General features: G+C 39.8%; 1 protein-coding gene across 1 annotated transcript; it reads left to right on the top strand.

Moving 5' to 3' along the window:
• Positions 1-11,239: 11,239 nt before the first annotated feature.
• Positions 11,240-20,373, top strand: hccsb (holocytochrome c synthase b). Its single transcript, XM_071485584.1, has 8 exons — positions 11,240-11,372; positions 12,358-12,476; positions 12,906-12,953; positions 13,291-13,424; positions 14,295-14,443; positions 14,772-14,891; positions 15,002-15,088; positions 16,574-20,373. Exons 2-8 carry the CDS (start codon positions 12,368-12,370, stop codon positions 16,770-16,772), a joined length of 846 nt encoding a protein of 281 aa, XP_071341685.1. The 5' UTR covers positions 11,240-11,372; positions 12,358-12,367; the 3' UTR covers positions 16,773-20,373.
• The last annotated feature ends 4,354 nt before the right edge of the window (positions 20,374-24,727 follow it).

Below are 24,727 nucleotides of genomic sequence, written 5' to 3'. Positions count from 1 at the left end.
CATCTTAATAAATGTCTTTATTTTACCTAACTGCAAGGGTGTTGTTGCTATTTCCTCCCTTCCTCCATATTTAGTTGCTTTAGGAAACCTAAAGCTTTAAGCTAATGCAACTAAATAAAGACATGGCTTAATGTCTGATGAGTTCATTGAATGCTTGCTGTCATCTTTATTTGTCTTTCACTGTTACCAGCAGGTCCAAGGCATCACAACCCCCAGGAAAGGTCCCAGCACAGTAAACATCATGTAGAAGGATTTACTCTTCTAAGGTCCACATCTGCTTATGTGTGTGTGTGTGTGTGGTATGCATGCTTAATAAATACCTCCTTATATGTGCGTGCAACACTCCAAAACAGCAATGTGGGCAGCACATATGTATATACACATGGCCTTCATTCATACTGAGGCAACTGATGGGGATCAGAGGCAGTCCACTGCTTTTTTCTATTTACAGAGCGCAAACTGCATATAATTGTCAGCTGTTATGAAATTCGACAATAATGAATACAAGAGTTGGAGGTATTGGCAGCCCAAGCCATTCAATAGCCCGATAAACATTCACAAAGACTCTATGTTGACCATGTCTCTGACTTTGTATTTCTGGAGTTAAGATGTGGTTTTCCCTTTTCACTTCAATGCAGTCTAAGGATGCAGTTTTTTTCTAACCCTTTAGCATTTGGCTAGCTTTTGGCAAGTGTTTCAATAGCTTAGTTTAGTTTAGTTTTAGAGTTTTTTTTTCTGTGCATATAAACTGCAACTGGAAATGCTCCATTTGGTTTAGACTGGGGTGGCACCTGCAGGAGAAGTGATAGAAACATCATCAACACACTCACTCACACACTGTGAAGTGACTCCAGTCCCTGGATAATGACCTGCTCTATTTAAGTGTCAGCTCAATCAGACATTGCACAGACTTTATACTAGGGAGCTGGCAGGGTTATGTCTGTTTAACGTCCAGTTCAACTGATTCAGACATGTGTCCCCTGACATAAAGCTCCTGCGTGTACTGTCCCAGCACACGGAGGGTTGCAGCTTCAGTCTGTCTCTCACCACATTGGTCCAGACTGAAATATCGAGGCAACTATTGGATGAATTGCCATAAAAGTTTGAGATTTGGGGTCCCTGAAGTCCCAGTAAGTCTTGGATGTGTGACTGTTAATTTTCATGAATTATTTTTGTGGTACATTCATGTCCATCATAGGATAAATTCTAATAACTTCCAGATCTGGGCCACCAGTGTAAAATCTATGGATGTGGATGGTGACCCCTCACAGGAGCAGCCCAAAGACAACAACAGCAAATGCTAGCACGCTAACATAAGCTAAGGTGGTGAACGTGGTAAATATTATACCAGCTAAACATCAGCATGTTAGCAATATCGCCATGTTGTCATGCTAACGTTGCTACTTAGCTGAAATCTCTGCTTGTGCGTACAGCCTCACAGAGCTGCTAGCGTGGCTCCACACTTTAAGTCATGTTTAACTTGGTGAAAGCTATATTCAGGCTGCTCAACTGAGACAAAATTGTCTTTTACACCATTTCATTATGCATCACTGTTGTTATACTGTGCACGTTGTATTTACACTGCAGATCAGGTGTTTGAGTCAGAGAGAGCTAAGCACAAGTGAGACGCCTGCGGTGCAAACGCAGCATGCAAAGGACTTTCTACTTACTCTGAAACAACTGGTAAAAGACGCCTCTCACTGCAGAAATCACATTCTGTCTGATCAGGTTGTGGAGCGGTCACAGCTGAAATGCCCTACTTGCTCCCTGTGGCTTCAGGATCCAGTCAGATAGTTGTTGCTTGAGACAAAAGTGCAGCCACTGACCGAGGATTTCTCCCTTACTACACCCGCCCTTCTAATTCTTAATCAAACAAGAAATTAAAATCTGCACTGATTGGTGTTCCTTGCTGTTTCATGTTTTAATGCCCCCAACTGCAAGGATATGGTAAATGATGCAGTTTCTCTGGATATATTGGAATGGGTTTATGTTTTGCTTGTTTTTGTGTTTAATCTATTTGACCTCCCAGGTATGATATGGTGTGAAAATGTGTGTGACTTGCAACACAAAGAGGATCCTCGTTATCAATAAGGACAACTGTGTTTGTGACAATCTGTTTGCAGTGAATAAATATGATGTCAACCTTTCTTGTCCAGGGCTTTACCAAGCTGTTTCTGCATTAACAAAACCTGTTAAGGTGTATGAACTCTGTTAATTATTTTGCTGTGAATCTTTAAGACACACTGCATAATCTGTGCACGTGGCTGCAGTGTGAATGGTGGCCATTCATTGTACTAGAGGGCTGCAGTGTGCACTGCATTGAGTAGCTGCATCCTCTATAGATACAGTATGATGGACTTCATGTCAAAATATGATTGTGGTGCACCACCAGTGTCTGTTTTTCCTCTTTGTATTCTTACACCAAGCAATGCATCTACAGAGAAGAAAGAAATAAAATAAAAATGATCTCTGAAGGAATATAAATGTAATATGGGCTGAATATTGTGGAGAGTCTGCTCCTGCTGCACTAAAACATCACTTTTCAATAGTGGACCATAGTGCCCGGTCTACTCTTCCCTCTGGGCCTAATACCATGCTGTTTCAAACTCTGCCGTGTGTCATGGTGCAGGTTATGTATTTGCCAAAAGTCAGAAACCCTGCTCTGTGCAACACTGACCACTGTGCTTGTGCAATGTGGCTCTGAGTCCCAAAAGCAGAATAAATATAAAAATGTGTTAAAATAGAATATGCTTTTCCCATGTGGTAAGCAGAAATGAAGCGGTATATGTTTGTGGTACCGTACATGACTGTTTATATGGGCCATAATCAACGGATTTACAATACAGTAATATAGTAGTACAGTCCTGCACTGGTTGTGTATGGAAGCCCCATATGTCTTCACTGTTTGGCACCAGTCTTAGAATACAGGCCTCTATTTCAGGTTTAAATGTAAGTATTAATTTAAAACTGCACTAATAAATATTATTAATAGTCGATTATAGTGACGAACCCAGAGAGAATTATCACCATATTTTGCACTTCATTGTTTAGTTTTTGGAGCCAGGTCTTGGTGAACATAGTGGAGCATTTGGAAGCTAAAGAGCCTCCATAGTTTGGTGAGGGCCAAAACTAAATAGACAGTGAATAGTGGACTTGTAGTCCTTGGGTGGCCAAAACCACGGCTCCAACTGAATGCCTATGTTAATCCATGTCTGCTGGGTGTGTAAATAAGCAATTGTCTGCTATAAGGTAAATGTTGTGTTTATATTTTGCTGCCCCCAAGTGGCAAAAATTAGGTCATATAATATATATTTCAATATATATGACAAGTATCTAAAATGGAGATGTTTTATCCATTTTATTCAATAGCCATTCAGATGGAGCTGGTGAACTTAACCTTCAGCCCCTACAAAACCATTTCAGCATTCTCATAACAAATGACATCAGCAGCCTGTCTGCTACATCTATTCAGTGTAGCAAATAATACATCTTGCCACAGAGTCTTTACCCTCTGTTTGAAAAACATCTATAAAAAGACACTTTCAAGGCCACAATTACCAGTTCTCTGCTCTCTCTCTCTCTGTGGCTATATTTAACCCACTACTGTATAAATAGGGTGGATACAGCTGCTGCATGTCTACATTCTAACTTAATGTGTGTAAACTGTGAGTGTCTTTTGTATTCATCTCTTGCTTCTGAAATGATGCAGTAAAGTCAGTGCTGTGGGGTCAAGGCAGCAGCCACAACATAGAGCCTCAAACTTTATACAGTAACTCAGTAACTTTCTAACTAATTTCCTGTTTTCATTTTACAAGCCGAGACACATTTCTTGAGTTTTATCCATAGACTGTATATAAAAGTGGATGTAGATTCTGGGTCTGTAAAGTGAGGCCAACACAGAAGTGCCTTAAACCTGCATTCTATCTAATTACCATCATGAGGCGACTCCACTGGCGACTCCAAAAAGAAGTCTGATTGTACTGAAGTCTATGGGAAAATGTCTCTACTTCTCACTTGATTTATAACATTAGTAAACGTTTTCCTAATGGGTTTATGGTCTCAGTCGCTAGTTTCCAGTCTTCTTCAATACAACATCATGTTCATTTTATAAATTATCGTCCCATTTAGAGGAAAATAGATGATGAAGCAGGGCATGCATTAGGGTGTGGCTACGGTGTGATTGACACCCTGCCTGACAATCAGGAGAGAGTACAGAGCAGGTCAGATCCACCCCCTCACTCCTCCTCAGCTCCACCTTCTTGTCCAAATATGGTTTCTTCCGGTTTCAAAAACCCAAGATGGCAATCTTGGCCAAATTGCAAACTCAAAGCGTCTAAACAGCAAACAATGTGCTCATTGTTGGTATTTATTTGTGTTTGTCAGTGACACCTTTTACATGACACACAGTCATTTAACCCATTGTTAATATAAAAATGTTGATTAGTGCAGCTTTAAGTTTTCTGCAGACATGCATATTGACCGTCTTCTACTGGTGGTTTGTGGGCATCTTGTTTTTACTTTTGTTTCCCTTAAAATCAACAATAATTGTGGTAAACATATTGTGATGCTGCACTATTCCTTCTCTGCCAAACCCTGGTCCTCAGGGCTGCCCTCCATCGACAGCACACAAGCTGTAATTTCCAGCTAAAATGGGATGATTTAACCACAGAAAAAAAATCACATTTAGAACCAAAACTGGGTTTGTGGTGTGAAGCTTTTATCCAGACCGCTTAAACCCAGAAATAACCCAAAGACTCGATTTAGACAAATGGTTTTTTTTTTTTTTTTGCTGTGCATTCTTCTTTTGTTTGTAAGCAGTGCATGGAGGTCAGTGGGAGGTATGCAGAGTTTGGCTAAGCAGAGAGACTATCATTTTCCAGTGAAATACATTCAGAGCTCAATTTGCATTAGAATAGAAATTGTTTTTGTTTACTTTCTTAATGTGGATTTGAAGAGGAGCTGTGACTAAGACTTTAAATGCAGGCTGTCAGGTTAATGTATCGTCTCAGTGTTTGGCGGATGTTCCTCTCCAGTCATGGCCAACAGTATAAAAACTCAGCTATGATTAATATTTTGTTTACCATGGTTTTCCCACATAAAAAGTGAAAAAAACTGGGGCTTGAAGAACATCTATGCTTACTTATTAATTGAGAAAGGCCGTGTGCCCTGTCCAGCACCACTGCTCGCACTAGTTTGACAGGTGGTTGGAGGAGGAAACTAAGTCACACCCAGACTCAGATGAGGAGTCTGTTGTGCACCAAAATCGGCATTTAGCTGACATATCAGAACAGTTAGCATAGTTAGCATCTTTTATTTGTTTCTCTTGTTTGTTAGCTTGTAACAGGCAGTGGCTGACACAGTGTTAGTGGTTATGCTAACGCAAACTCTGGCTCTCTGTACTGACAAAATTAACCATAAATTAATTTATGGTTAATTTTGCCCATCCCCCATCCTGCAAGTTGACAGGATTGGTTCCTTAGTCATATGACATACGAAACCCTGTCTGTCTGAATCTGTTTTTATCAGACTGTCATTGGATCACTGCAGTTCCATGAAATATGCAGTCATGGCATTGAGTGCTTATTTAGCTTATGATATTGCTTGTATTATATAAAAAAACAGCATATGGACATGTTAACAAGGTTAAAACTTGATTTTCATTGGGGGGAGGTCTTTAAGTCACTGAGTCTCAGGGTCAGCTGATGAGTGATGTGGAAGCCACTACTTCTTTTCTTCATTTTATGTTGGAAAACCATGCTAAACAAAAAAAATAATAATAGCACAGTATTTTTTTTACATAGTTTAAAACATGAGGAACTTTAAATGAGGAAGTGTGAAGACCTGAAACTGTAGGAGAGAAAAAATAGATATCTGAAAGTGAGCCCTTGATTGTTTCACCCAAAGGAAATTGGTAGTGTAATATCAGAAACCTGAATAAATATAAATTTGGTCCAAGTCCAAGTGAAATCCACCAAAACTAGGCCAGGGGATGAATATGCCGCTGGTATACATGCTGTTTCAGAAAGGCAGCTGCACAGCTCATAACTTACATATATCAAGTCATCAGCAATGGACTCATCACCATCAACTTTCATAACCACAACCCAGCTTGCTACAGACGCTGTGGGTTACACCCATTTAATATTCTCTGCATTGCCACAGTCTGTGGGAAAGACATATCCAGGGGTTGGAGTATAGAAATGGAACTGTCACAGCCTATAAAATGAGCACAGAATTTATGAGCTATTAGGGTTTCACATAGCAATATCAATAATGCAACTTTAAGTTTTGGTTGCAAATGGCACCAGAGAGACTTTGAAACGATGTATGCCTTTAATTTAGCTTCAAATACAACAGTCTAAGCTTCCATTCCAGTTTTAGTTGAAGAGGACACTGGTTATAAACATGACAGATTTTAATTGTTTTATGAGTAACTATAGTGTTAGAAATTGAGCTTAGTTTTTATTCCAAATTCTTCAAGGAAAAGTGGCTGAGAAATGCTTTGACTCCTTTGATGCTTTATTTTTATGCTAAAATGCTTCATTTTATTCTTGCCTGATGAGGTTGATTTAACCTCCAGCATTCATCTTAGCAAAAAAATGTATATATAATGTAGGTTTCACTCACTATTGAGCTCCCATAGTACTCCCTCTTAAGGTCAGTGTAAATACAGCCTCCTCATGAGTTCCTCCTGGACAAACAGATGTGCCTGTCCCCTCATGTGTCTGTGATCAAAGCCAGAAAGAGGGGAAACAAAAACAGATAAAAAGGCAGACTGAGCGAAGGGAACATCTCAGAAACAGCAAGCTGAAAATAACACATTCATCATCATTTCAGTCCCCAGCTGTGAATGCACTGGAATTAATCAGGAGTACAAAGTCATGAAGAAACAAAGTCTGTGATGCAGGCCAAAGGAGACTTCTTCAACTTCCCCCTGTGTTTACAGGCTGGTTTCAAAGACTGTGACATTTCCCAAATACACCTGGTCATTATGCAACCTGCAGAAGTTTAAACACTGAAAGGCAGGCGGGATGGGCCAATAGACTAAAGAGCCAGCTGATTGATTAAGATGCTCTTACGTTACATATATTTGATGACATTTTCATTAAACATCTGACATCTGTTGTAGGCCTGGAATTTGAATCAAGGTTGTTTCAGCCCCTTAAATACATTTAAGAGCAGATGAGGAGTGAGGGACCACAGGTGTATATTTTGTAGAAATTGTTTACCTGACAACAAGACCCCTTTGATTGGAATCTGTTTAATAAGTGGCTAGCTGATGTGGGAAAGTAAGAGGAGTATTAGCATCTCCTCAAAATGACACTGAGGTAGACAAAGATTTTGATAAGTAAAATAAGTAATCGTTTTCCAGGTGACAAGTTCTGTAAGTCTAAGTTTATGGCTAAGATGTCCAGAATCATGTCTCAAGTCGAAAACAACAAGTGAGTCAAGTCGCTAGTTAAGACCAACAAGTCAAGTCCCATGTCAAGAACTACAATAAGCCAGGTCCCTAAACAAGGCTTGCAAGTAAGCAAGTCCAAAGTCCAGACCACAAGTCAAGCCCCTTGTCTAGACCATCAACTAAGCCAGGTTCCTGGTCAAGATCAACAAGTAAGCCATGTCCAAAGTCAAAATTACCAAGTACAGGCCCTAGTCTAGACCAGCATGTAAGCCAGGTCCAAAACCCAAAGTCGCAAGTTGAGACCAACAAGTTAAGCCCCAAATCAAGACTAACAAATAAGCCCCAGTCCCAGGTCAAGACAGGTAGATCCCATGTCAGCTCTGAAGTTGAGACAAACATCTTAATTCCTTTTGTCTGCTGCTAGTCTGGCCTGCTATGTAGCACATGTAGTTTGATTGGGTGTTGTTGAGTTGTTTCAAATGAGATTGCTTGTCAGAAACATGAAGAGGAGAAAATTTCATCTGAGCTTGGTAGACTTCAAGGTCATCATGAGTTCACAGTCCAAGTAAAGTCTCAAATCATCCGTGTTAAAGCCAAACTCAAGTTTCAAGTCTTTTTAAAGTCGAATCTCAAGTCATTAGATTCAGGACTTGAGTCTGGCCTGATCAAGTCATGTTGTTTGAGTCCACATCTCTGGTGTTTGACACCTTATTATTTTAAAATGTATCAATGTTAGAACAAATATGGCCTTAGATTATCCTTTATCCCTCCTATTATAAGTGTACTTGGTCCATTTTGTTTACATTTGTCTATAAAGCTGGTTTCGTGCCTTAGATAATGCCTCAAAATACTTTGAAAGAAAGCTGTAGCAACACATGAGCAGATGGCAGTTGTTTGTCTGAGGGAACACTTATTAATTATAAAACTTTTACCACGATAGTATCACAGTAATATGTATCAGCTGCGGGGAAATCACAGTCATGCAAGGAACCATATGAATACACATTCACAAGTACATTTAATGAGCTGTACTTCCACCTCTATAACCCCCAGACACAAGTGTAAGTGAGTTTTCTTCAGATCTCAGCCGGGTCTCTAAGGCAAAGTGGCAGCATTAGATAAAAGTCTTATTCCTGGCATCAACTTGGTGTGTGTATGTGTGTTGTATATGTGCTGGAGTTCTGGAAGAAATTAAAACTATTGTGCCTCAATGTGTTTAACATAAATGAACCTGTGTGAAAAGTCAGGTTTTAATTAGTGAGACTGGCATTAGGTTTCACATACCTTTCATTAATTGCAATCTGGAGGGTTTCAGGGATTTGGCCTGTGATTGAGATGTTTAGCTGGTCCTCAAGGAGATGAAAAAGTCTTAGGTACGATCAAAACCTCAACCATTGATTAGAAGAATGACGCATTGTTCAAATTTTTCAATAGTTTTTACCCATTTTTCTTGAAATATAAAATCCTGAAACTTCATGTGAAATCAGTGAATCATCTTAAAAGCACGTTCTACGACTGCATTTTTCTGTGATTAGTTTGTTTCCATTAGTTAGTTTCATTCCAGACACAGCAAGAATTCCCATTAATTACACATACAAACAACTAATCGAGCCAAACCCAAAGTAATATCACTGGGCGTTTATCATTATGTCTCAATAATAAATCTGTTGTTAGTGTGGGTGTTTACAGACACATGCACACAAAAGCACTGCTATGCTGCTATGCATGGCCAACATTTGGAACAGTGTACTGCATTGGAATAATTCTTTTGAAAGCACAAAATAAATAAATAAATACAACAATTAAGTTTTAACAAAGAAGCAAACTCTCTTGGATAAAACTCATGGAATGTGATGATCAGTTGTATGATCAGTAATGTGGTTATGTGTGGTAATGTGGTTATCTGATTGCAAAATTGTTTGGGAATATGCATTACTACAATATCCTATTATAAGGGACTTTTAACCCTTTAATGGTGTCATACTGCAAACTGCAATACAAAAATACATACTTGCACTGTCCCCAGTGATCAGACTGACAGGAACAATGTCCACAACAGCGTTTTTGAAACATTATCACCAATATCAGCAGTATCAGCCTACGTTCACAGTTTTTAGTTAAAATGGCAAAAAAAAAAAAATCATATTAATATCATTTAAACAATATGAGATAAAATAAATTCTTTAAATTTTGCCTATTGACATCAGTTTATAATTAGAAAACATTGTCAAACTTTTTGGGATATACATTTACATCATTCTGTTCAGTCAGCCTTCTTCACAGAAGAAGAATTCTTTATGTTCAAGTATGGTTTAACACATACAGCACTTCTGCATTGACCACTGCATTCAACTCATCTGTGCTGAGCAAACACACACTAGGAGCAGTAGGCAATGAGCACACAAACACACACTAGAAGCAGTGAGCACACACACCAGCTGTGGGCAGCTGTGCTGGGGAGCAGCTGGTTTTGAAAACTGAAAACTGGGAATTTTTATGGGCCTAATATACCTCAGCCAAGTAATAGAGGGTGCTCAGTCAGTATAAGCTGAACACAGCTGTTTTCTTGTTGATATCGTTCTTACACAGGGCTTACTTCTACATACATTAAATCACGAAAAAAGCAAGTCACACAAAGCGAGGTTGGGGTGGAGTCGGTATTCCAGCTTGAGCACTGGTTGGTTTCTAAAGCTTCTCTGCCATGTGTAGTCTGCATGTGCACTGTACTTGATGGTTCTTGAAGGTGACAGAACACATACACAAATGGACAGAGAGTGGGAAGAAGTGGGGGTCAATAAAGGCCCAGAGCTCAATTATGCCCTGGGGCCCCCTGGTATGTTAATCCAGTCAGTGTTAAATTCCACATGAAATGATTAAAGTATGTTAAAATAAGGTTCAGTATTGAAAAAAAAAGACAGGATAAAAAGAAACATACATCTAACCGTACTTTTCATTCAATAAATAAATCATCCTGTATATCCAATAAGTGGCAAGTAGCAAGTCAGTTCCCTTCTTTTTCTTCAGTGTTTGTTTTTTTTCATTTTACAGGCAGGTCTTGGTGAATTGAATTGAACTATCTGGCAGATGATAAGGAGTGCGAGAGAGAAGACGGGGGCCATTTAACATGATATGACTGGTGCCACTGTGTTTACAATAAAGCGCTGGACTCTAAAATTGACCCTAATATATTTGCAAGCCAAACTCTTAAACTAAGTTGGTGCTTTGGCGCCCTCCGGTGGCCAGACACTTCTACTACAGGATTAATGATGTTTTGTAACACTGAAAAATTCATTGTAATGTACAGTGCCAGGGAGCACGTTGTCACATGTAACGGGGTTACATCATTCAATTACAAAATAAATGTAATTGTAATCTATTTAAGTTAGTTAAGAATATATTAAATTACTAATCACAATGTTGGTGATTACACAGGGGTTATCAGAGAATCATAGAAAAATAATAACAACAATACTGCAATAATAACAAGAATAACAAGAATAACATTCATTGCTTTGCATCTTTTGTCGAGCAGGAAGTCTTGTTCTGGCGAATCTGTAGGTGTGAGAACTGATAACACTCACTAACTTAATTCAGCATTGTGTCTTATTCACTAACTTGGAGAGGTCACTGGTTCATTAGAGGTCATCAATTAATGGTAATGAAAAAGTAATCAAAATCTTTAAAATCCTATAGTGGTGGACAAAACATCAACCACCGGGCTCTTGTTTTTGACCCTAATCTGAGTGTATAGCTATGTAGTTACTCAAGCTGATGTTATATCATCCGTCATGTTCACAGCCACGGATTTAGGTTTACGTTTACCGTCCGTGTCAACGTGATGACGTAGTGGCGTACGTACGGCACATGTAACCCAGTTGTGCAACTTCTTCTGGGTCGGCTGTCCTGCACGTTGACATTGGGATAGTAACCTGGACGAAGAGCACCTCTCAGCTGACTCCTCCAGTAGCAGGTTAGTTATTTCTGATGTTTTGCTCTCTAATCATTTGAACAGTCAGAAGGTAATAGGTGCGCCTTGAGTGTATTACTAACGCGCTGTGTTAAAATGATGTGAGAATTAAAAGCAAGAAAAGCCGGTCATCATATTAGCTAACGTTAGCATAGCCGCTAGTTAGCCCTGCTAGCGTTAAATGAAGGCAGGTAGTGCTAGCTGCTGCACAGTTTCGTTTGACGTCCCTCTGCTTAGTCTGTTTGAATTGCGAAATAAATCGGAGGTTTCGGGTGGTTCATAGGGACGGAGACAGGCTATAGTTGGCGTTGCTAAGTTAGTTAGGTGTAGTTGCACTAAAGCTAAGATGCTAACGTTAGCCTTGAGGTTAATCAAGGATAACTTCAGTCAGGATTGAACATCAGCCTCTTCTGAGATCCTGCCACTGAGCCATCATAGTTTATATTTATGTTGGCCATAGGAACACACTGAAGAAAGTAAATTTAGACTTTTTATGTTCATTGTACTGTTGACTGCTCTCATGCTCCTTTATTCTAATTACTCCAGTTATTAAATGTAGCTCTGGTGCTTCTTTTTGCCTTATTAAGTCCTTTGATAAGAAAGCAATTAACACAACGTTGCAGACAATTGGACTGGCAAATTAAGATAGAAAATATTATTAACTATCTCTTATAGGTCTGTCAGGTGAGTAATTATTGACTTAAATAGATGTGCTTATAAGGAACTGTCCATCATTCAGACATATTGGTGTCAAAGTAGTGTTAATCATAGGGCTTGCTCAGTGCAAGTACTCTGAGCTGATTTTGTCCAAGTACTTAGTCTAGTCTCCAGTACTGGGCTCAGAGCTACAGAAAGAAATCAGTTTCTGCTTATAAAAACCATTCAGGTGCTGGATCTGCCGTAGCTTCTAATTACTTTCATACCAGTGCATCTGACAAAAAGTTTATTTGCTGTTTATAATGTGTTTTGTGTGGTGTGTTCATATCAGACAGGGCAGGATGGGAGCCTCTGTGTCCACACCTGCTGCTCCGACAGTAAGGGCAGAAGCCATGATGGCTGCCCCTCCTCAGGGCTGCCCCATGCATCAAGAAGCCAAGCCCGTCACAGGTTAGTGCAGTGGGAGGGACAACTGCCAAGGAGATTATGTTTTCACCTGTGTCTGTTTTTCAACAGTATTAGACAAAAAGTACTGAATCGATTTGCACCAAAGCCAGTGAAGGAATGGGCCAGGGAAAAACCCATTAAAATGTGATCAGATTCAGAAATAGGGCATCTTGTGACTTAATTTTTGGTCAGTTTCTTTGGAAGTAATGTACCTTAACGTAAATAAGCGTGGGGTTGGAATCACTCACTTTGTACAATTTGGTGCAGATCCAGATAATAATCATGTTTACATTGTTTGGCCTTGGTGGAGGTGTTTGCTCTACTGAGTGACATTCTAGTTTTAGCATTTTATCATATTGTACCATCTTTAACAACTGTTGTTAACTTGTGTTAGCGTATTGTAATTGGGTTGTCTGCATCTGTCTTTCTTAGTGTCTCCACCCTCAGAGTGCCCCATGCATCAAGCTCAGCCTGTGAAGGGTAGGTGTATCTTGTTCAAGGTCAATGCCACATGGAGCTATTACATGATGTGCCTGTAAATGTTTAATTATTCAGCACCGCTTTAGCAAATACATTTCCACTGACTTATAAGTTACATTTCATTATAATTTGTCAGCCTAAACGTAATTGACATAAAGTTTTCTTATGCTGTATTTGGTTTGTTGCAATGGCTGCAATGCTGCTGCCCCCTGCTGCTGCTTCCCAATCATTACACAAGTTTAGCAGATTTAGATTGTTGTACAGTTGAAATGATTGAAAGCTATAAGCCAGTACTGTGCCCCACAATGCCTCAATCAGGTGTTCATGTCTCCCGTAGTGTCCCCTCCATCAGAGTGTCCAATGCACAAAGCAGAAGCAGGTCCAGCCCACCAGGACCGGGCCTATGAGTTCGTGGAGTGTCCCATGAAAGCTGCAGCCGGCATGAAGAGTGACATCGACCCAGCAAATATGGTACCTGCAACACTTCAGTGTAGGAAAAGAGAGAGTGGGTGCTGTCTGGATGGGGAAAGGGTGAAAGCCAAGCAGGAATAAATAAAGTGTCTTTTGATTTGAAGACACAATAAGATCATGAAGAGACTATATAATCAATAAAAAGAAAATTAATCCACCACTGTTTTGATAATTGATAAATACTTTAAATTATTTTTTCAAGCAAAACTGCCAAATATTTTCTGTTTTCTAGTGTCTAAGATGTGATGATTGGTTGCTTTTCTTAGTCATACGTGATCGTGAATTGATCATCTTAATGTTTTGACAGTCAGAACAAGTATATAGAAGACATCATCTTGGGCAAATTTTAACATTTAAAAAAGTAACTGATTAATCAGTTGTAGTTTAAGCAGAAGCATAATGCTATGATTAAATATTTGTAGCTGTTGATAAGACTCAATCACACAGCAGTTAGCACACTGAAACAGCTTTAATGAGGTTAAATGGCTCCACCATCTGTTCTCCTCCTGAAATACACAGCAAGCAAGACATTCTTATTGAAATAGATTATTTCTACAGCTTTTAGTTTTAATAATGTAACAACATCATGCCTGGAGGAGAGTTTTGAACTCTTTGAAACTCATTTAGCATCAAATGTTTCACATCCTTCAATACTTTTGCACATTCCTGAGATTTTATTCTGTCTGAAAATGTTCTCTCCTGAATGACTAAAGTGTCTTCCATCTCTATTGTATTGTGTTAAAATCTTTTCTCACATTGTCACAAATTCACTCTGTTGTTGTTGTGTTCTTAAAGACTTAAGTGTTGAGTGTGTCGTTGATGTGTCTTCCCTCCCTGTGTGTGTGTTTGTGTGTGTGTGTGTGTACACAGATGCCTCCTCCTAATCAAACCCCAGCTCCAGACCAGCCCTTCGACCTGTCAGTCAACAGAGAGGAGTCCAACATTCCCCGTCACGGCACAGAGAAGAACTGGGTTTACCCGTCTGAACAAATGTTCTGGAACGCCATGCTGCGAAAGGGGTCGGTTCTTACTGAATGGATTTTTAAATTGAAGCGACTGATGTTAACTTCAGGGACAACATGTAGTTTTAGCATCGTATCTAATGACCGTTAGTCATGATGTTGGAGAGAAAAGAGATTCAAGTCACTACATATGCAGTATAGCAAAATACAGGAAAAAAATCATATTTTTGTCACTTATTTTGAAAAATGTAAACATTCGGTGGCGACTCATTAACCATGATTCTAACTGTTAGGATTGAACCTCGTAGATAAAGAAACTCTGTGGTGGTCATTTGAGATACTTTATTTTATTTAACTGGTTGTGTGTGGTTGTCCTGCACTGCAGGTGGCGCTGGCGTGATGATGACTTGGCTCCTCATGACATGACCAACATCATTAAAATCCACAACCGGAACAACGAGCAGGCCTGGGAGGAGATCCTGAAATGGGAGGCTCTGCATGCATCGTAAGTCATGAAACAACGGCAACATACAAATCAGTATGCCTGTTCATCAAAGTTGAATTGTAGTGGGTGGTAGTTATATGATGAGTGATTTGTGTCGTCTTTTCTCGCAGTGAATGTCCATGTGGGCCGAGCTTGAAGAGGTTTGGTGGGAAAGCCAAAGAGTACTCACCCAGGGCTCGCTTCCGCCACTGGATGGGGTGAGCCCTTCCAACATTTTATCTGCATGAAATTTAGTTCACAGTGTAGCTTTTGACATCAAGTTTTAATTTCTGTTATGTCGCATGTGTCATGTTTCGCTTTATTTTCCTTTATTTTGTGGCATGGATCGAAAGTATGAGAAAGTAAAACCTCAACCCCTTCATGTCCCTCAAATTGTGGAGACACTGAGCAGAGCAGCTGTTTGATGTTAGAGAAATATTAGAACCAGCTGATGCCTCCATCAAACAACCCAAATGAAACTAAGATGTTAATTTCAGCTATTAATTCTCATGTGCGCTGAATGTGGCTGCGTCACGGCTCGGTCACATCTCCACCATGGTTCCATTATCCACAAGAAGCCACATTTCCAAAACAGGAAGCAAGAGTTGGTTTGCTGACATTTCGTATGTTTCACAAGCATATTGTACTATCCTCGGTGCAAGTGCTGTTTGAATTACTTTTGTTTCTGCGTGTCCTAAATTGTGTAGCCAAAGGAAAGCTTTAGCGTTCCTTCTCCTAATCCATACATGAGTGAGTTACATAATCAAACAAGAAAAACTACTTTTAGAAATAGAAATGCATTGGTAAATTTAATTTGTTGTTTACATTCACAAGTGAGTTTTGTGCTTCAGAGATGCAGGGTGCTTAGGCAGAAATGAAAGGGCATGAAAAGAAAGTGTAAAGAGAAAAATACATCTTCTCTGCTTCTGCTACATTACTCTTATTTGTTTTCTCTTACTATCCATTGTGAGTCAAAACAATGTCATATGAGTATAATGCTAAATCCTTGTAGTTCTCTCACAATTCAGTAACTGGAAGGTGGTATGTTTTACTCTGTTTGTAGCCTTTTGTCTCTAAATGCTGCTGTTTTGAAGAGTTCAGTATTTACATGCCCTCTCATTGTGCCTCCATGTTGGCGACAGCAGGGTTCAGTGGCGTTATGTTTTCAGGTTCTTCGTCAGAATGTTCCATTGTCATGAAGGTGATACCTCAGTAACGCCTTGAGGGCATTTCTTTAAATATTCACTTCAATCAAGGACTAACTGATAAGATTTTGGAGGGCAAAGGTCAATGTGACCTCACAGAACATGTTTTTGGCCATAACTCAATAATTCATATGCTCATTATGATGTAATTTAACACAGAAGTCTAATAGGATAAAATTATGAAGTGGTAACATCATATAAACGTCAACTTCACTGTGACATCATAATGTTGTACAAAAAATTTAGGAAGTGATGAAAAAGGTGAAATCTTAATGTCTCCTGAACAGCAGTGAACACATCACTTTTTTCTGTCTAGTCTCTTTCTGCCAGTTAACTGGTAAATGCTCAGTCACTTCTAGTTGCCATTAGTAAACCGCAGTGTGCAGGATTGCCCAGTTATCGCATGACACCTTCCATGTCTCATCAATTTATGTTGTTCTTTTTGGAAATCTAATTTCAATAAATCAACTTCTCTGATCCCTCTCCCCTCACCCTCAGCTACGAGCTACCCTTTGACCGCCATGACTGGATCGTCGACCGCTGTGGGAAGGAGGTGCGCTACGTCATCGACTACTATGACGGCGAAATCAACACAAACAACTACCAGTTCTCAATCCTGGATGTACGCCCCGCCTTTGACTCTTTAGATGCCATCTGGGACCGCATGAAGGTGGCCTGGTGGCGCTGGACCTCCTAAAGTACTCTGATCTGCATATAGGTCACTGTGTGAACTTCATCCACGAGACTATCAATATGCCGTTCCTCATTTCAGCTCTTTGCAACATGTGTGGTGCTTTAAAAAGAAACAAACGAGACCCACAAAGAAACAAACATAACTATCATAGTTTTAGCAGAACCTCACTCAGTTAGGCTGTATGCAGCTTTGTCTGCTAATCATATTGATTTAAATGGAAAATATAATTTCATGCTTGCATGGCAGTTCACACAGCTTTAAAACATATGCATCTGAGCTAGTGGAAGTGTTTGTCTGGTCACATGGGGCTTCAAACTGCTTCAGGGAATCTGATCAAGCTTCAGTCCATTGAAATACAACTACAGGAACAGCTCACTTACTTTTTCAGTTTTACAAGTGACGTTCATCATGAGGATCTGTGAAAACGGTTTAATATCTTCTGTGTCTCTGGAAAAGCTTTGTCAAGTCTAAAAAAATAACCCTCATGATGTCGTAGTGATGTCATCAAGCTTATCCCAGCATCAGACCAGGGAATATAAACTTTTATGTTACAAACTGCAGGTGTGGAGTTTGAAAGATGGCTTCATTACAAGGTAGGGGAGTCTAATGAAAGCTGTTAGCAAGGTGCAGGATCCAGCACTTTTGGATCTTGAACCATTGGACTAAGTCAGGATATTTTGGCTGCTGCCTTTTTTTTTTTTTTTCATTTCTTGCTGTCCCACATCACATTTATAGAAATGCAGTACTAAACTAACTGCAGTACCCTTTAAAGTTGATAGTGATTGAGAGGTGTTCACACATCTGAACTGATGTTTAATCTGCTGAGACTTTGATATTTTTGTAGATCAGATTCATCACACTTGGCATCTTTGTCTAACAATCTACGTTTTAAAAGTCACACAGTATTGCATTTGATTTAAAATTGTTCATATTGTTCATTTGAAATTAAGATATATATATTCCTAAGAGTCCCTGTAAATGCTCTATAAATTAACTTTTACTGATTGAGCCAGTTTTTGACTGATTTCTGAGCCACATGACTCATTTAGAGTCAGACCGAAATTCCGCTTCCCCATGTGTTGTTTCGAATGCAGTGTAAAGAGGGGGGAACGAGGAACGAGGAGTGACTGACCAGCTGTTGCACATGTCAGATTTTGGTTGGTCGGCATCAATTGAAGCAGAGCCACAACTCGATTTAACCGACGTTTTTGTCACTAAGCAAAGTGGCAACAGTTGTTGGCCCTGATGTCGTATGCATGTGTGAGAGAGAAAGAATATGAAGCAAAACAAATTTCTACCTGGCTGGTTATGTTTTGGTTCATGCAGAAAAAACCCATCAACCAATCAATAACCTGTAGTGTTAGTTACCTCCATGCAGACTGAAGCTTGTTCAGATTGGTGGTAATGACTCCAGTGGCAGTTTGGGTTGAGAACAGTATGTTTGTCTTAACTTGTGCACAGTGACATGACCTGCTGTGACTGACTCACTTTCGCTAGTCTGTTCTCTCTAGGTCTTTGAACAGCACGTCTGCTATGATTGTAGGAAACTTTACTGCTGTTGTACTTTCTTGAGCGCAATGATGACGTATTGCTTTGCCAGGATCATCCTTATTGGTTAGAGGGGTTTGACAGATTGACATAACTGTGCGGCAGGTTATGGGTGTGAATATAAAGTGATATTTTTTTAAAGGACCAGAATGGATATCAGCCTTACAATTAAACCCTGTAACTCTGTAACCCATTTCCCTTTACCTTCTTATTGTGGTCAGTCTGCCCTGAGTTCAGTTGGACATTAGGTGTAGATGGCAATAGCTTGTTTGTAGGTTAAATTGAAACTCTACATATACTGCATCATTATTATATATCAAATACTGTATCACTTACCTATTTAATAACACAAAAGCGATAAAAGGTCAAAAGTACCCCAATGAAACTGGATTTTCATCTCAGATATATCACATCTGCATGAGTTTAAATTCTAATTCGCCCTCTGCAGTCACCTCAGATATTTCAGTGCAACATTTCATCTGCGACTTGTTCAGTGCTTTTAGAATTCAATGTCTCTGCTCTGGTATATTATTTTGTTGCGCTGATATTCATATTTTTATTTATTGTTCGATGAATGAGTGTAGATTTCAATGTGCAGATGTTGATGTTTCTGTTCCCAAGAATTGTTCTTGTATCATAAAATGATTTTACTTTCTTTGGAGGTCGACTAATCTATCAATAAAGCTGGTCCTCTTCTGACTCTAAATAATATTTGTCTTTGTTTTGGAAACTGCAGTGTTCAAATACACTACATGCCCAAAACTATGTAGAGAACCAAAAATTACACCTGTACACACTGAACGTGTTTTCCATCGGCATTAATGTGCTACTGTAACAGCCTCCTCTCCTGTGGTTTCAGATCTTCCACCAGGTGTTGTACCAAGCTGCAGGGATTTGTTCCCATTCAGCCATAACTGCATTAGCGAGACCCAGTACTGATGCTGAGTGACATGTTGTCACTCAAAGTTGAGGTTGCTGTTCATCCCAGACGTGCTGGATGTAGTTGAGGTCAGGACTCTGTGCAGGCCAGTCGAGGTCTTCCACACCAAACAGGAAAAACCATTTCTTCATGGAGCAAGCTTTGTCATATTGTAACAGAGTTGGATGTGCGCTGTTGTCTAAAATAGTATATGCTATATTAAGATTTCCTTTAGTTGAAAGTAGTCAGACTGAAAAAACATCTCTGGACCACTCTGGATTTTAGCACCATCTGCTGGACCTAATGCAATATTGCAACTGGTTTCAACTAAAGTTATAATGCAGATTCTACAGATTAGTAGTGCGTGTCTTTCAGTGTATTGTGACATCTTATTTAATGGTCTGGGTTTGATGTTTGGGCTCCTTGTTTCTTTTGTACAAAGTCTTAGTTCCAAAGTGCTTCACAGGGAAAAAGTGGGGAAAACGGATTAGAAAGACAAGGCAGTACTAAATATTGTACAAGGTATACAGTAAAGGGAAGAATAAACAAATGTATTTTAAGAAGCTTTTTAAACATTAGTAATTTGTCTTGTCTGAGACCTTATGGAAGACGGTTCCATAGCTGAGATGCAACAACTAAAGAAAAATTACCCTTCGTTTTCAGCCTTTACCATGGACCAACAATAGGTCCCTGCTCTGATGATCTGAGAGGTCAGAAAGCACAACTCCTTCAGATTGGGTGGGGCCTGGCCATATAATGCCTTGTAGATCATGAGTGAAAGTTTAAAATCAATCCAACAAGTGACAGGAAGCCAATGGAGAGCAATTAAAAATGATGTACCTTGAGGCGTTCGTCTAGTTTTTGATGAAAGCTTCGCTGCAGAGATCTGCACCAGTTGGAGCCAAGATAGGAAAAAAAATTGCTGACACTGTTAAACAAGGTAATACAGTCAGTAGATGAGGCATGATTTAATAAAAGCATGGATGACGTTTTCCAAATCCTTACAGCTGATGGGTCAGTCTTATTACAGTGCAGTTTTGAAGCTGAACACAAGAGGGAGGTGTTTCACTGTGATTTTGATGTGTACTTACTGAGGAACTGATCATTAAACCAAACAGTTTTTTTTCTTCCTCATGACTTCTTTGTCTTTTCTTGTGTTTTTACTAATATATCTCAGCAGTTATCAGCACTTTTCATACAACCTCCTGGAGGGCACAGTTTGACTTTAATCATTTCAAAGATCTGATTCTTCTGTCTTGTCACTTTCTGACTGATCTTTGCAAGCTAAAATGGCAAACTGGAGAAAGATCCACCCCCAAACACTCATTACACTACATTTTTAGATGTCATCTTCCAGAAAAGCATTACAGTGTAGAGGCTATCCAAATTAAACATAAGATGATAGATAAGAAGATATATCGTGTGTTTTCCGTCTATGGTGAAATAACTTTTAATGTCAAAGGATTTATTTCCCCACATAGCTACTGTGTTATGTGCTCTATGTTTTTTTTTGCCCCTAGTGGTTCAAGCAATTAATGCTGATGATGATGTTGATGGTGTTTTCTTTGTTAAAGCTATGAAACTGAAATTAGTGGCCAAATTTATGTCTGGACACACTGGGTTACCTTCTTAAAGGTGTGTGGAATTGGACTACATGTTGGTTTTGGCTCCTTTTGTGTCAGGACACTGAGTAAAGGTCCACACAAGCACATAAAACAGCAGAATTTGAAATAAAAATCATTTGATTTCCAAAGATCTGCAGCAAATCTTTCGTACAGAGTTCAGCTGTGGGAAACTTTGACACATAAAATTGTGAAAACCATCTTGACAGTGCTGACCTTTGAGGAAATGGAGCGCTGGAGCTGGAGGCCATAATGGAGGAGGCAGCAGTAGCTTCATTAGCCCTGTGACGAGTCACTACATCACCAATCTTCTAGAACCAGCTGTTTTGCCAGGATGTGGCAACATATGGCTGTATGGATTGTAATGTTTGTCGGTCTGTTGATCAAGACTGAAATATCTCAAAAACTAGAATGGATTGCCATGGAACTTTGCACAGACATTCAAGGTTCCAAATCAGGTGACTTTTATTCCCTGACTTTTCCTTTTGGATGGATGGATTGGCACCAAATTAATTCATAGTCCCCAGAGGGTGTATCCTAACAACTTTGGTGAGACTCTGACTTTTAATTCACCACCATCATCAGATCAACATTGATTTGCCCAATACTTTGGTTATTTACCTGAAAAATGACAATCCCATCAGGCCTTTTCTGTACTTTGCATTTAATGCTTATCAGCAAATGTTGGCATGACATGCTACATCTTTGCTTAACACTAGCATGTCAATGTGAGCCTCTTCTGGTGTTAGCATTTAGTCCAGTAAAGCCACACTGACCTGCTAGCATGGCTGTAGGCTATTACTGTTATTATAGCCCTCACATATTAAAGGTTTTTTTCAATTTTTTAAAAATCTCGTTCTAACCATGGGTGATGGAAAAGTTTCTTTCTCTTGAATTACTTTTGACTCTTTGCCTAAATCCACCTTCTTTATTTCTACTTCAAGTAGTTATTTTCTCTCTGTCCTCAAAAGCCATTAAACAACATCAGAAAATATAAAATGAAAACCAACTCAATGCTCTCAGCCCAAAGTGCACATATGGCTGCACTGAATTTCTGATCAGCTGTGGGTTATTCATGTAGGTGGATAGAGCGAGAGCTTGAAGCACAGTGAGGGCGGTGAACACAACATGTCTTGTGGCTGCTGCGTTGCATTCTGGTCTATTAAGGCTTTTGTCAGAGGAGAAGCAGGTCTGTCTTCCTCTTGAGTGATGGATTCCTGCTTGTATGATTGTTGAATGTCAGCGCAGGAGGAAAGCATCTGTCTTTAAACCTAAGGGGGGCTGACACCTGATATTTACAGTCCATGTTGAAGACAACATGATGTCTCAACGTGACATCTCATTGGCTGTAATTGGCCAGTCATCCATAGGAATAAGAACAAAATGGATCCAGGGTGCATCATACATCGGCAGTTGCTCTTTTGGGCGTATTTCTCCTTTAAATACATGACTGTGTGGGTTGACCACTGAGCCATGCCTATGTTGCCTGAAATAATGTGTGCATGTAGATTTCCCATGTGTTTCAGAGAGGCCAGATAGCAGCACAGCACACAGCAGATGTCCAAACAGCCCCTGGCAGTCTTTGTGAAAGTCAGATATTTTATCATATCTGCTCTCCGCAGTCCCCATTTCCATACCAAAGAAGGGCCTTTCTAGCAGTCTGTCAGCCGCCAGCCACCCCCTACCCCACCATTACCCAGCTTTGTCCACATGTCCGCTCACCGCCAGTGTCAGGAATCATCTTGTTCGAGGGGGAGGCAGCTCTGTTTGGTGTTTTACATCGACAGCGTGTTTGATGGTTTATCAGCTAATCAGTTTGAACATGCAATCATTCACATGTCTTTGTGTGCTTGTGTAGGGGTGTTTAGACCTGATGTCAGTTCTTAAATGTTTGTGCTTGAGCTATTGTTTCAGCTCTGTATCAATTTGAACCAGAAGAGGCCTACATTTGCTTTCAGGTTAATCCCAGTGATTATGATTCGGACATGCTTGTTTAAATAAAACAGTTAAAGCATATAATGGTGAAATCTTAGAGTTATGAAAGTGGCTGAATTGTCATCAGAGGAGGATGAATAAAGTGAAAGAACATGGTGTTTTTGTCCTGATACAGTGTCAGAGAATGTTTCATGATCATTACATTTAAGCAGACAAGATTATGATAAATTAACCATCTATGCTATTATCAACAGTGCACAGCTGGCAGAGATCAAAAACAGAGCTAAAAGAGAGTTTATATTGTCTTAACATTTATCAGGGGACCAACATGGCTCCAAATGAATGATAAAGTTGCTTTGTGTCTTGCAGATGTGTAAGTACGCCGCTGTTTGCTAACATGTCCACCACATCAACTCTAGGGGGTGATGTTGTGTCATTGTTGTGTTTGCAGCTTGTTCCGCTGCCTTCAAAAGGCCAAAAATCAGTTGTGCAACCACTTGACCACCAATGGACCATATTCACATGGCGGCCATTTTCCTGTGAGGTCTCTCTGAGGGTGGGAATTCACCTAAAGGATAATATCGTATTGCTCTGTTCCAGGTAACAAGTCATATAAATAGAGTGAATCTAACAAATCCTCTGAACAAAACAATAAACTGCTCTTATTGATAACTTAACAAAGTAGCTGTACCCTGTAAGGAGGCTTGTTTTTATGCATACTTGGGCACGTCTTTGCCCTGACAGTGGTGATACTGCCATCCTCAACTTTGACTGAAATGAAAGAAACTGTCGCTTGCTTCCAGACTCCATCCTTGAGGTAAGTTGATCATGAAACCTTATAACATTAATTAATGTGTAAGGTTTGCACAAGCCAGACGAGACAACTTTAAGCTTCAATTCAGGCCATTTATCCGTTTGGTCAAAGGTAAGTAAACGGGTCAAGTTTTTTGACCATCGCCACTCTCACACAGGATTTACTCAGAGACATTAAAGTGTTCAAGGCTTCCCACCCTTAGTCTGACATCAGAGGACAATGGCTGCTGTGTGAATATGGTCTATTGTAATAGACGTCAGACCCTCCACTTCTCCCTGTATGTGTGATTGTCTGTATTGAGACAGGTGTGCTGGAATCAGCGCAGAGCGCCACCAGCTGCATTGCATCCTGTAATGAAGACTTCTACAAATACCCGGCTCTGCCTCTACCAGCCTGCCCCAATTTACTTGTTGCCCCTTGCTTAGCCTCTGCTTAAACTCTGCTCTGCCCAGGCTTTCCCCCTGATAAACGCAACAAGCCACTAGCCGAGTTCCCCACCCTCCCAGCCATCCCCTCTGCCCTGCTCTTCCCCAGCTCATGCCTCAATCCCCTAACCCTCCAATAAGTATGCTGTTCAACTCTGTGTCACCTCCCTGTGACTTGCCCTTGAGTTCACTAACCTACAGCCTTAACCATAGGCTTGTTGGAGATGAATCAGGCCTGTGCAGACTTGATCACCGCGACACATGCTGGTTCTGTCTAAATTGCTGTGATGTTAATTAGACATCACCAACATAATCCTCATGAGGCCATGGAAGCCAGGCATCGCAGTTGCTCTCCACTAACTGCATGATCTCAGGGCATGATGGGAAATGCCTGGCTGTTACCTGATCTAAAAGCTCACCGGCTCATACAGTTCATTTGTCAATGGAAATTATATATTTATAGAAACTCTTCATTTTCTTTTCAATTTCAAATATTTTGATTACATTAGTCTTATTTTGTATCATCATGAGATAAGAATTTACTTTGTTAAGAGGATGTGTCCTCTGTGCTTGCTGACAGATTTTATCAGCCAGGTTTATTCCAAATATTTTCAGTACAATGACAAAATCTAACTCTATTATTTAATTTTAAAAGTATCGTGAAGCAACACAAAACAAGTGGCATATGAGGATTC

The sequence above is a fragment of the Trachinotus anak genome, unplaced genomic scaffold (genome assembly GCF_046630095.1).
Source record: "Trachinotus anak isolate AG129_WGS33_773 ecotype Australia unplaced genomic scaffold, CSIRO_AGI_Tana_v1 ptg000009l, whole genome shotgun sequence".
Taxonomy (NCBI): domain Eukaryota; kingdom Metazoa; phylum Chordata; class Actinopteri; order Carangiformes; family Carangidae; genus Trachinotus; species Trachinotus anak.
The sequence above is the reverse complement of the archived record's forward strand: the minus strand, read 5'-3'. Positions and strand labels throughout refer to the sequence as shown.

Excerpts from the sequence above, each read along its gene's own strand:
- hccsb (XM_071485584.1), top strand. The coding sequence starts at position 12,368 with ATGGGAGCCTCTGTGTCCACACCTGCTGCTCCGACAGTAAGGGCAGAA. Across the intron at positions 14,892-15,001 it reads TGGGAGGCTCTGCATGCATC|TGAATGTCCATGTGGGCCGA; the intron begins GTAAGTCATGAA and ends CTTTTCTCGCAG. Across the intron at positions 15,089-16,573 it reads CGCTTCCGCCACTGGATGGG|CTACGAGCTACCCTTTGACC; the intron begins GTGAGCCCTTCC and ends CCTCACCCTCAG.